The sequence below is a fragment of the Metopolophium dirhodum genome, chromosome 6 (genome assembly GCF_019925205.1).
Source record: "Metopolophium dirhodum isolate CAU chromosome 6, ASM1992520v1, whole genome shotgun sequence".
NCBI lineage: Eukaryota > Metazoa > Arthropoda > Insecta > Hemiptera > Aphididae > Metopolophium > Metopolophium dirhodum.
The window spans coordinates 12448870-12461521 of record NC_083565.1 but is presented as its reverse complement, the minus strand read 5'-3'; the positions used below and the strand labels follow the sequence as shown (position 1 = coordinate 12461521).

Below are 12652 nucleotides of genomic sequence, written 5' to 3'. Positions count from 1 at the left end.
CTTATCTTATTCAATCTGACATTTATCCACAAAATGATCCATCTCCCAGAACAATATCATTACTACCCATATCATCTGGGTTACAGAAACAATCCAATATCTAATATAATTTCATGAACTATAATGATTACAGGATTATCATCACACTATTTTCAAACTAGTTGTACTACTATAGCACCTTTTTTAATAATTCTTATATAGTAATTGGCTACTTAATATTACGATCTGGGTACCAACAATTTGTTTCTAAGCCACATGAAATGAGTTTCAATAGACTTGTGTACAAACTTTAAGCAAACAATCATGTTATGGTTTCAATTTTGGTGAATTACCAAACTTGCCTGCTAATATTCTGCACCTGTTGATAGGATTGCAAATAGACAGTTTTTAAGGAGTTCGAAAATGGCAATTTTCAAATTCACAGTGTATGTGGGTCTTGTGAATATATGTACATATTTTATTAATTATTATTACATCTATTTATATGGTAAAAAATACCAAGAGGTAGGCGGTTGAACACTCAAAACCTCCCTTATCAATTATAATACTAAATTCAAACCGCTTTTTAAGTGTAATCACATTACTAGGTGTATCGGTATGATTGACAAAAGATTAGTACATTTTGGTTGAAATAACTGACCGTTTGCAATCCCCTCAAGGTGGTGCACCACCTAAAATTAATGGTAGGTACTGAGTATCGGGTGACAAATAACCACTGAACGCTTATGTAAGAGAATTAATAAAACATTATTTAAACTTCAGATTATATGTAAGAAAAAAAAACCGTTTCCTAATAATTAATATCTTCTACTACATTAATTATCTAGTTTTTATTGTGTACAAAGATCAGTAACAGTTATAAAATAAAGAATAACTAAAATTTAAAAACAATTATTAAAACTACTTCTATCTAACACACATCAATTTTTTTCAGATTTACTATTATTAAGATTTAGTTACAAAAAACCCTTAAATCATTTTATGTAATAAGTCAAAAATATTAGTGACATAATTATATAGTTTATTAAGTGTTAAAAACTTGTTTCTTCGTTATATTAATTTAATATAATACTATGTATATTATATTTAAGGTAAAAACATGTTTTAGGCTTTTTTTTCGCGACAAAAAAAAGTTTTATTTGTGTTTATTTTTCTTAAGTGTATAAAATATTTTCAAGAAATGTGAAGAAAACGACTCCATTTCATTTATTTTTACTTTGTTTTCCATTGTTGCAGTGCCTAGAAATGTAAAACAAAACATTTTATAACATTAAATTGTATTCAAGGTATTTATTAAGTATTGATTAAATTTAAATATTATAAAAATGTATAACATATAGTATAATTTTTACCTAGCATAATCATAAATAAATAAATCTGTATTGCCAACATTTCAGTTGTTTTATAATTAGTTGAAATTTAAACGCAATTAAACAGTCTTTACGGTATGAGCAAACATTATTTACCTACCATAAAATGATTAAAATCACTTATTAAGTAGAATAATTATAAATTGATAATTAACATAAGTGTAATAAAAATAATAATAGTTATTTTCGATAATTTTTATATTCTGACAGTAGTACATTTGATCAATATATAATTTAAAATATTTAAGTTACTATTTATCATTGCATTTTAAAATACTTAACAAAAATAATTGAATATCCTAAACCTAAATTGCTTATTTCTTATTAATATTAGTTACACTGTTTAGTTATAAACTAGATATTAATAATAATAATTTTTTACATTTTTGGGTAGAAAAAAAAAACAAAACATTTGTATAGTTAAGCTCAAGCAAAATTCAATGAAAAATAATTTATATATTTGGATAAGTTTTAAGTAATATTAGATAAGTAATTTGTTTCAGTTAAAAATCGATCTTTAACATGTTTTGATAAATCTTTTCTTTGTGTTCAATGTTCACAATATTACGTTACATTAATATTAAATATCAAATTTAAGTAAAAATTATCTTAACAGTAGCATCCATATTCCAAAAACAATAATTAAAAAAGAAACTAATAATACACCAAAGGACAATAAATGTAGATAAAAAATTAAAGTTTTTCTTATTCTTCTTTTTATTTAAATTTTTAAAGTTTTAAACTAAAAAAAAAATAAGAGAACACACGTCATATTAGTTAGTTTTTTTTCCGTTGCCACAATTTGTGATTGTAGACTGATATTTTACATTTTTATTAAAATATATACTCTGTTAACTTAATTCAACTCAATAATATTGTGTAGAGAGTATAATATAATTTACGGAATGATTAATTTTAATTAATTCATTAAGAAAATAGATAATTTATTTACTTACACGTGTTACTGGCTAAATTAAAGTTAAATGGTATGATTTATGCCATTTGAAATTATTTACATTTTTTGTTGTTTATAAAGCTCGACGTCTACAATCCACAAAGTTAATTTTAATTTGTTTTATAGACAAAATTCCATGTTATTTTATTGTATTATATCATTATAAAACAAATTAAAACTAAGGTAGAATCAAAGAAAAAATTTGGCTTTATTCTTATTACTTTTTATCATAATGCTTATTTTCAGTCTTAATTATTCAAATGGAAGTATAGCTATTTTGATAAATATTTGGTTGTCATCTATAATACCACTTCTTATTATATTTAAATTAAAGCAAACATTGAATATGTCTATTAATGCCCTTGTAAATTGTAAAGCCGAGTTTAAATAATTAAATTAAAAAACGTTATTTTTTATAATTCATCAAGTATGCGACAATCATTACACCACCACTTAGAGCTAAGACTCCAATGCCTAAATTTCTCAATGGATAAAACCAGGACCTTTTGATTTGTTCCCATTTTTCTTGCTCTTTTTGTTTTCTCTTCATTATTTTTAATTTGTCTGCCATAATTTTGGTTTTTTCTGCCTCTCCTTCAACTTTGTTCTTAATGCGCTCATCTTTGGTATTGGTTGTCTCCATACAACTAAAATAAAACAAATAAAATATTAAATTCATTATTTCAAATATTTTTTTAAACATTATTAATGAAATATCATACTCATTAGGTTTAGATAAATCGAGATCTCTGGGAGGTGGTAATGGTGGTGGGGTTGATTCATTTTCATCACTATCAGATTCTGACACTAATGATTCTTCATCATCATAGTCATCTTCATCTTGTTGCCTTAATGATTCCATACGAGGTGGCGGTAAAGGGGGTGCCTCACTGCTTAGTTCGCTATCACTACTTTCACAGTCTGATTCGCTTATATTATTCAATAGTGAGCCATCTAGACTAGGTAAATTATCCTAAAACAAACACATATAGATTATATATTGTTATTAACAGATTAAAAACTAATCATTACAAATTTGGTGGGAGGGGGATATTCAGACCACTGTTCTAAGAAATAATATACCCAAAAAACCTAGAACTAGTTGGTTAAAATGTTGGTATGCTTGAATCAACATTTAAACATACAAATTAAAAGTTTATTTTCAAAAAAACAGATATCTTTATCCAACTAATATTTAAAATTACAATTCTGATGGCTATTTGGTGTCATTTTATCAAGTGAATCTTTATCATTAGCTATTGTTCTAAATTTTTTTTTCATTTCTTCATTTATAAGAACTGTAAATTCATACACTAAAAGCTATCAAATATGCAAATATGTTATTGTTTGTGCACACTCTAATTTTGAACATGATATGTGTTTCAGTATTAACTATTTATTTTCATGTAGAAATTATTTTTGAACACAAAAATTGTAATATATTATTTGAATTACATAGATTTTATATATTATCGTTATATAATTTAAAAATAATTTTCAATAATGCAACAGTTAATTTAATTTTTGAACTTGTTAAACTAACAGGAGAGTGAATATGTTATTTAAATTTGGGGCCTTATATGGGGCCTAGTATGGCTTAGTAGCTGGCCTCGGTCACTAACATATTCCTTAACCAACCCTAACAGTCCTACAAAATGCTAATGGCCATAGTTGCCAATTCACAAGAGAAATAAAAAAAATTGTATCGTATCGAAGCACTTTGTGGACAACCAAGTAAAAATATGTAAGTAGGTACTTAATGCATACATTTGTGGGACCTATTCAATAAAATTAATATTTTATAAATAAATAATATAACAATGAGTATGTTTGGCACCAGTTCATTGTTCATCAATTGAAGTGCTAATGCCTAATGGCACTAGTACATCTTATCTGGCTATACTTTTTTTTAAATTGTTTAATAAATAAAAACCACGGTTATTCAGCCCAATTAGGGCACCAGACTTCTATGCACTGTAACTTATGACAGTAGGCCATTCAACCTCTACAACTCCATAACTGTTAAACATTTAAGTATTATGTATTCATTTTATTATATTATAATAAAGAAAAAATAAAGTTTGAGATAGTTGAAAGAGCAATAATTTAAAAATAAATATATTAAAAAATATGATTAACCATAATCTTTCAAAAAATAAAATAACATTTTTTTGAATAATAATATTTACCTCATTATCTGCTTCCCAATCTGAATCAAGAGCTTCGATAACACTTTGGTAAACAAATCGTAGTTGTTCTGGAGCCTGAACAAGACCCAATCGGCATTTTCTCATTTCCGCTAGTAATGTACGTATATGAACATAGTTTAAGCCTTCTGGTGTATTCATCTATTTTAAATATATAATTTTTTATATGTACTAAATTTGAATTTATTCATTTAATTTATTCACTTTTATAAGGCAGGAATCTATTAAACAAAATGTTCCTGAACGTCCTATTCCTGCAGAACAATGAATGACAATTGGCCCGTTAGATGGATCAAGACTACCACTACGTCTAACATCTCTGAGAAAACGTAAAAAAGGCGTAGGAGTTTTGGGTACTCCGAAATCTGGCCAATCAGTATAATGGAAATGATAAATTTCACGAGATTCTCCTGAATCTAAGTCATTAAGCCTAAGGAAAAAAAATCAATGTAATATTTTTAACAAAGAGAATTGGTTGATTTATACTTTAAAACACTTAGTGCATAAAATCCATGATTGATTTTAGAAACAAATTCTACAGATAAACCAACATCATTCCATACAAATTTATCATTATCCTTTTTTTTCTTCGGCCAATATTGATGACATTTAAGCTTAAGGAAAAATAATAATGTTAATAATTCCAATTTAATAATTAATTGGAATATAGTTTAAATGTTTTACTTTTTTCTTTTCGATAACTTTGTTTAACATTACGATGGCTTTGGTATTTTGTTCCCATACCATGAGCCAAAAATGGGAAGTGCTGTTTTCTAAGGGTCCTTGAGTCAGTATATACTGCCTTTCACAATTACATACCTATGTAAACAAAAAATAAAATATATAAAACGTTTGTATTACCTATTATTACCTGTATTTACCTATAATGTTTTACTATTAAGTTTATATGTCTCTCTTTGCTTTCCTTTTAATCTATTTATATTAGTCATAAGCTTTTGCCTATTGTAATAATTTACACCTTAATGTAACAACAATGTAAAATATTAAATAATGTAGCCAATGGCCTAAGTTGCCGAGGCAGTTTTTATCAATAAAAAAATAAAGACCATATATTGCAAAATTGGACTAATCGTTGACATTTAGGAGCCATATTATCATAAGACTACTGAAGAAACTAAAAACGCGAGTAAACTTAATACAGAAACTAGTATTTTAATTTATCGTTTTCAAATCTTAGATATAGATAGAAAAATTTATATGAATTTTAAATACAAAATAATTTGCATATTTTTGAAATTTTGTCACGATTTTTGTCAAAATTCTAACGAATAAAAAATAGCTCAAAAACTTTTGAAAATTATACTATGTACAGTAAATTATGAAACATTTTAGTGACAATTGCAGCAAGTATCCAGTTATTTGTTTTTGAATTCAACCAAAAAAACAATATTGATTTTATCAAAATCTGGCTCTGTATAAAAATTCTGTTTCCTTAATTTATATTTTGTTTTTTTCTGATTATTAAGAAATATTTTACTTCTGATCCCCCAAAGTACCAATAACATCAAATTTTTCCACCAAAAACCACTCTCAATGTTAAAAATCAAAGCATTTTTTATGCTCCAAAGGTGTTAACTAATACAAAAAAAACACACATCATTGTAAAACCACTATATTTATCTCTCCATTATGAATCTAAACAAGTTAGAATTGTGACTGAAAAATGGTAAAAAATTTAGTATTTGGAAATGTAGTTTTTAAGTATAAAAACAAGGTAATACATTTTAAAAATCAGAATTTGAATAAATACTTTGGTGATGGATTAAAGAGGTATTATGCTCATGCTAGGTGGACTACCCTCTATATATACTTTAAATAGGTACGATTAATATCTATCTGTAAAGGTGTAAACCAAGAGATTACTCTCATCTTGTTGAAAAAAATATAAAATGTATAGAATTAAATACTAAATGAAACCATTTCCAGATAATAGTTAGTACTTGAATTTAAATTGTTTTCAATAAATCTTATTCTTACTTGTACCAGATTGGCATTTATGTAAGATACATTTCCTCTTTTTAGGATAATTCTAGTTTCATCATAAGGAGAGACATCTTGATATCTATTTAGAGCCTTATTCTGTGGTTTCTTTGCTTCATCAGATGTTTTTTTAATTTTTGAACTTTCTACTTCAACAAACTGAAAAATAAGTAAATAAAATAATTCTTTAGTTATTAAATCCAATGCTATGATATTTCAAAAGATAGTTAATTAAAGTAAAATTGTTATCATACTAATAATTAAAATAATTAGTTATATTATTATAAATTATTATAAATAAATTATATTATAGTATTATTACTACAATATGATTCAATAAAAATTATCAAAAGCAAAATAATCAAATTTAATAGATGAAAATCAAAAAAGTTGGCAAGTGGGTGTCGCTCTGCTGTACAATAGGTTACAACTGGGTCACTGTAAAGGATTGTATTAAATTTGAATTCAATGATGTAATATCATTGATTAAGAAAAACGATTGACAGCCTATGATATTAACGAGTATATTTGATGATATTATAGTGAATTAGTGAATACAGTAATTTATATATTATAACCTATTTGCGTAGAACACTGTTTTAAATTTTTCAATCCTTAGCTATAAAAGGTGAACATTTTATAAATTTTTAACTACTAAATAATTTGTTCATTTTCAATTTGATAAATTTCGTCAAAATTCAAACTTTAAATGCTTATAAAAAAAAAATATCCTCTTAATAGTTCAAAATGAGTTAAAATATTTTCAAAATTGTATGGTGTATAGAAAATGAAAATATAAACATTCAGTGAATTTGTTATGTATGTACACTCTACAGTTTTTAATTTTTAAATTTCAACAAAATAAGAAAATCGCTACATGAGAAATCGAGTGAATATCTAATAATGTAAAAATATGAACTTCAAACACTCATAAATATTTAATTTGACTTTCTTGTAGACATTTTTTTTTGTTTTGATAAAGCAGATTAAGGTAGACGAAATTATGAAGAATCTTGTATTACATTTTAATCTAAGAATTGAAAATGTAATACATTTTATTATAATTTTATCAAGTAGAGGAATTGATAAAATAAACATGATATAAATTTCAAGAAAATCGCTACTTCAGAAATCGAGTGAATATCTAATTCTTAATATTTTTCAAATATCGTTGAAACAATATATTAGCATTGTATTAAATTTTCAAGCTTTTTTACCCAGCAAATAAATTTGGGTGTATTATTTTTTTTTAACATAAATTAATTGGTAAACAGAACATTTTTTCACCAAGAGATATTATATAGCTATAGGACTTTTGGCCTCCAACTTTTGGTATATTAAATATTGGATGTTTGATCTACAGTTTTTAAATGATTATTTTTATTAATTTCTTAAAAATAATAACAAAGTTTTTGAATTTATTTAATTGAAAAAAATTATTAATGCATTTTTTAATTTTTCAAAACATACTTTAATGCTACCTAATAAAATTACAAATAATTCAAATTAATTTGCACTAGTTATTTCTCACTTGTCCTGTTGTTAGCTCTGTTCTGGAATATGGTGTAATCGTACACCATTCATATTTGGCTCTTGATAGAACGTTAAGTACAGAGCCGGTCCAAAACTGTTTTTATCCTATGCATAGGGCGGACATTTGGTTGAATTTTTAGGGGGGGGCTATATCCTCTCAATTTATATTTTTTTTTGAAATTATTGGTAAGAAATAAATACCTATATTACCAAAACGCCATGTTATTAAAAAGGTTTGTGCATAACGGTTTTATATTTAGTTTAAAATGCACGATTAACATTTTTTTAATGTTTATTTTGCATAGTAAGTATTAATCTACAAAACTATAATGAATATAACTTATGTTATTAGTGTACGGATACAGCATTAAATAAAATACTATATTAACTTAATTTTTCAGATTAAACAATCCAATTCATTATTTATAAAATCAAATAAATAGAATATAGTGCTAACACATTGAGACATTATATTATTTACAGTACAAACATAGGTACAAACCTACTAAATCTACAACCATTAAATTTACTTACTCTGAATGTAATGTTCCACATATTCTTCGATTCTATGTCGTTAAATTCATCGCGTAACCTTTTTTTCACTTGTTGATCGGTATGCATGTTGACTTCTTGATAAATCTTTAAACAAAATGCAAATTTTTGACTTCTGAATTTTTTCAAGTCTTAAGCAAACAATAAATATGTACCTGATTGGAAATCAATGAGGAATCTACACAAAACTATTAATACTTAAACACAAAATATACAAATTTATATAACAAATAAAAATATATATTATTAAAATATAATATTATAAAAAATCGTACACAAATTTACTAAATAGTAAATTGCAGTTCATAACTAAAAACTGCAATCAATATACCTAATATAGTTGTAGTAGGTATTCATTTTTTATCACGACATTCTGCAATAAATTACATTCGTGATTGTTATCATCAGTGTGAACCACCACGTAGGACGAAATAACCAACGCGAATATTCACTGACGTTTTGTTCTATTGGATGGTCCGACGCTGATACCGGGTATTCCGTGCTGATATCTACAACCGCACAACGACCGCGCTTCGACCACGGAATTCTGTGGTGCGCGTTCGAAAACGGACAAAATAAACATTGCGCCGATAAGATAAGGGCCTCCGTTATCTGTAATTTTACATTATTATTATTGTTGCATAACGGTATCGTTCTATCTAACGTCGTATTAATAATAGTAATAATATTTCGTGAGTCGGTGCAAATTTATTCAATTGCAAAATCCATTCATTTTCGCAACACCGGATTCGGTTCTCCGACAGACATCGGGTATTCGGGTGCTCTGTTCGAGTAAGTGTGATCGCCGGACTTAATCCAGTTTGACATTGCTCGGCCGTCTGAGTACAACGTATATATACATATACTGTGTAATATATTGTCAATGACCCAATAATTAATACACAATAGTGTCCTAGAGACATCTATACACGTTTCTCTCCCGTGTCCTCGAAATTACAATAATTGCCATTTTATTCTCTAAACAATTATTTTGATTTCGCAACGATTTTTTTAAGGTTTTTTACCACTGCGACATTGGCGTCTCACTCTTACTGTAACATTTAGTAATTTATTGTTAACACTGGTTTTTAGAATTACTTAGAGTGTGCGTGTGTCGCGGTGTATGGCTCGTAAAAATAAAGAAAATAAAAACATGGCTCTATCAGCCGTGTTACGGGATGAAGGCGATAGCAGTGAAGACGACTATCGACGCAAACGAGACAAGAACAATCAGGTATTTTTAAAATTTTTGTATTATACATAGTTTTCTGTGTGTTTATTGATGTAATTTATATTTAATTTGTCAGGCAGTTAAAAGAAGTCGAGTTAAAAGTAGAATGCGCACACAACAGACATTGCAACGTGTGAACCAATTAAAAACTGAGAATGATATGCTTGAAGAAAAAATTAAACTCTTAAGTAAAGAACTAGGATTTTTAAAAGAACTATTCATGGCACAAGCTGGTAAGATTTAATAACAAACTCATAAAACTTAAATTGATTTTTTTCATTATGTTTTAGGAACATCACAAATTGAACTTCCCAAATCTGTTGACCTTAAGACATTATTGAGCGACACTACTTCAGACATATTGGATAATGATTTAACAAAATCTCAATCTTCATCATAAGTATAATATAATTTTTTATTTTATGGGCACAGCATATTTTATAACTTATAAGTAAAAATAATATTATGAGTCATATTGATTTAATATTTTTTTAAATATTTTTGTCCCATACTCAAGAAAATATTTATTTATTAATATTGATTAGGTTATGGATTTTAAATAGCTTAAATTGTTTTTTGTAACGATTTCATTAATGTTTGTTCACTTGTGTGTATGTTGTGCAATATTTATATTTATTTTTTCAAACAACTGTACAATTTGAAGAAAAAAAATATTGAATGAATGTTTAATATGTGTAACTATTATGAGTTTTGATTTCAACATAAAGTAGCCCGCGGTGACAAATGGGGACAGTTTTAAGTTCATACAACAATATTATGAAGATCGAGTTGTCATGTTGATTAGTAATTCCTTGTTGTTCTTATTTTGTCTTAATAAGTAAACTTATGTCCTGGTCTATAAACATATTATTTATTTTGACAGTTTCTCAAAAAATTTGTTCAGTTTTACTTTTATAATAATGACTTAACTGTTTTAATAAAAGATTGGTTCAACAACTATCATTCTCCAATAATGATTATTATGATGCAAGACCTTATACTAACATATCAGTATGTAAAGTTAAATATTTTTTTATCGCACTACTGTACATCTGATTCTTCAGTGCTCGAGTGAATATATTTTTTTAATGCTTGTGTCATAGGTCAACTTTTATCAATCGGCTTATAGTAATATATGTTTTATTTATTAAAAAGAAAGAGATAGTAACCTTATAGCCTATTATAGTGAAGCAACATTTTTCCTAAAAATAATGAACTATAAGTTATATTCAATTGATTAATTGCAACATAAACACTTATTGTTGAACTTTAAAATAGTATAAATACCATAGAATAAATATCAACACTTACAATAATATAATATAAATATTTTTAAAAGTGTTTTTCTTTATGCAATTAAGAGGACGGTGAACTGATATCAGTTATTTATTTGTATTGTATATTATGTTGAGAGAAAAAAATAGGTTCCACATATTATTTAAAACATTTGATGTGTAAATATGTTGATTATTGACCTATTGTGAAATTTAAAGTGGAGTATACTATCTGGTTGATTAAATTAAAGTTTAAAATTATATATTAATCCATTAATAATAACTTCAAGTTTAAATGATAGAACACATTTATAATGTATGATAATTAATTAGTTAGTACACAATAACAATTATTGGTCAATAATTTAATGTTAACATAGGACAATATTTTGATGACACATTTTAAATTTTTATAGCAACAATTTTAATGAAGAGAATATTATAGATGTGTAATTACATCTTAATACTTAAATTACTAAAATTGTATCCTTACTTGTGATGGCATTGATATGACCTTATAAAAAGTTACATAATAAGTATTAGGTATGTTTTCTTCATACATGAAAGAATTATTGAAGAAGAGGGGATTTATGTAAACTTTATTTTAATACTGACGGTTATTTTAAATAATTAGACATTGAGAGACATTATATACTATTTATATATTACACATTACATTTAAATTAAATATAATGAACAATAGTTGTTTTAAAAATATGCAACTGGTAAAAATGTATATTTTACATAAATTACACATCTACACGGAAAAATAAAACAAAATATGAATAGTATAATATTGATTATCTATTTAGAACTAAAGAAAATTATTTCAATTTTTGCAATTCATTTTTACGCTAATATATGTATTTAAGTGACTTACATTCAGCTACCTTTAACAGTATTACTTAGCCACATAGGTACTTAATAGTTTCAGTGGCAGATATATCCTAGTTAGGTGAATTTCAAATCCACAAAGGTTATGACGTTCAACCCCTCCCATTATTTTATAATGTAATAATGTATAGTGGTGGTGAAAATCCGCTATTGAATAGTTTCAGATGCACTACTATAGTACTATCCAAAATAAAGTAAATTTAACTGCTGATTTTATAATATTTATATACAGTGACACTTCCATTTAACAAAATATTTTTGAGAACCAAACCAAATTTATTCAATTCTAATTAACTAAGTTCTTCTTATGAGACTGATAATATGGAAGTTTCACTGTATATTATATTATAATGCCTTTATTTTTATTTTGTGTTCAATAATTTATTTACTATTTATTCTTTATCTGTGTACAATAAATACATTTAATCTGAAAAAGGGGAGGCCTCAGTAGGTACAAATATTATATCTAATGAAATCAATGATTTGGCTAAAGAAAATATGAATATTGATATTTATTATTTAACTATTTTATATGAAAGGGCAAATATATTTGTTTGTTTTTTTTTTTGGAAAACATTCAATTTTTACAGCAGCACCTTTATAGATTTGGAATACAGTGAATATTATGATGAAAT

The 12652-nt window shown here is 25.9% G+C and overlaps 2 protein-coding genes across 4 annotated transcripts; one reads left to right on the top strand and one right to left on the bottom strand.

Annotated features, from left to right (window-relative positions):
* Window positions 1-814: 814 nt before the first annotated feature.
* On the bottom strand, window positions 815-9033 carry LOC132946536 (tyrosine-protein phosphatase non-receptor type 2). 3 transcript variants are annotated; one of them, XM_061016584.1, is made up of 10 exons: window positions 8774-8943; window positions 8601-8705; window positions 6531-6692; window positions 5217-5351; window positions 5019-5146; window positions 4737-4962; window positions 4515-4673; window positions 3048-3298; window positions 2829-2972; window positions 815-1239 (listed from the first exon to the last, which is right to left on the bottom strand). In XM_061016584.1, exons 2-10 carry the CDS (start codon window positions 8685-8687, stop codon window positions 1203-1205), a joined length of 1329 nt encoding a protein of 442 aa, XP_060872567.1. In that variant the 5' UTR covers window positions 8688-8705; window positions 8774-8943; the 3' UTR covers window positions 815-1202. The 3 variants fall into 3 exon arrangements, with proteins under 3 accessions (XP_060872567.1, XP_060872566.1, XP_060872565.1); XM_061016583.1 differs by lacking the exon at window positions 815-1239 and adding an exon at window positions 8950-9033 and having other exon boundaries at window positions 1272-2972; window positions 8774-8815; XM_061016582.1 differs by lacking the exon at window positions 815-1239 and having other exon boundaries at window positions 1272-2972.
* Window positions 9034-9251: 218 nt separating this feature from the next.
* On the top strand, window positions 9252-10549 carry LOC132946538 (CCAAT/enhancer-binding protein gamma). Its single transcript, XM_061016585.1, has 4 exons — window positions 9252-9410; window positions 9711-9852; window positions 9926-10082; window positions 10140-10549. Exons 2-4 carry the CDS (start codon window positions 9742-9744, stop codon window positions 10247-10249), a joined length of 378 nt encoding a protein of 125 aa, XP_060872568.1. The 5' UTR covers window positions 9252-9410; window positions 9711-9741; the 3' UTR covers window positions 10250-10549.
* The last annotated feature ends 2103 nt before the right edge of the window (window positions 10550-12652 follow it).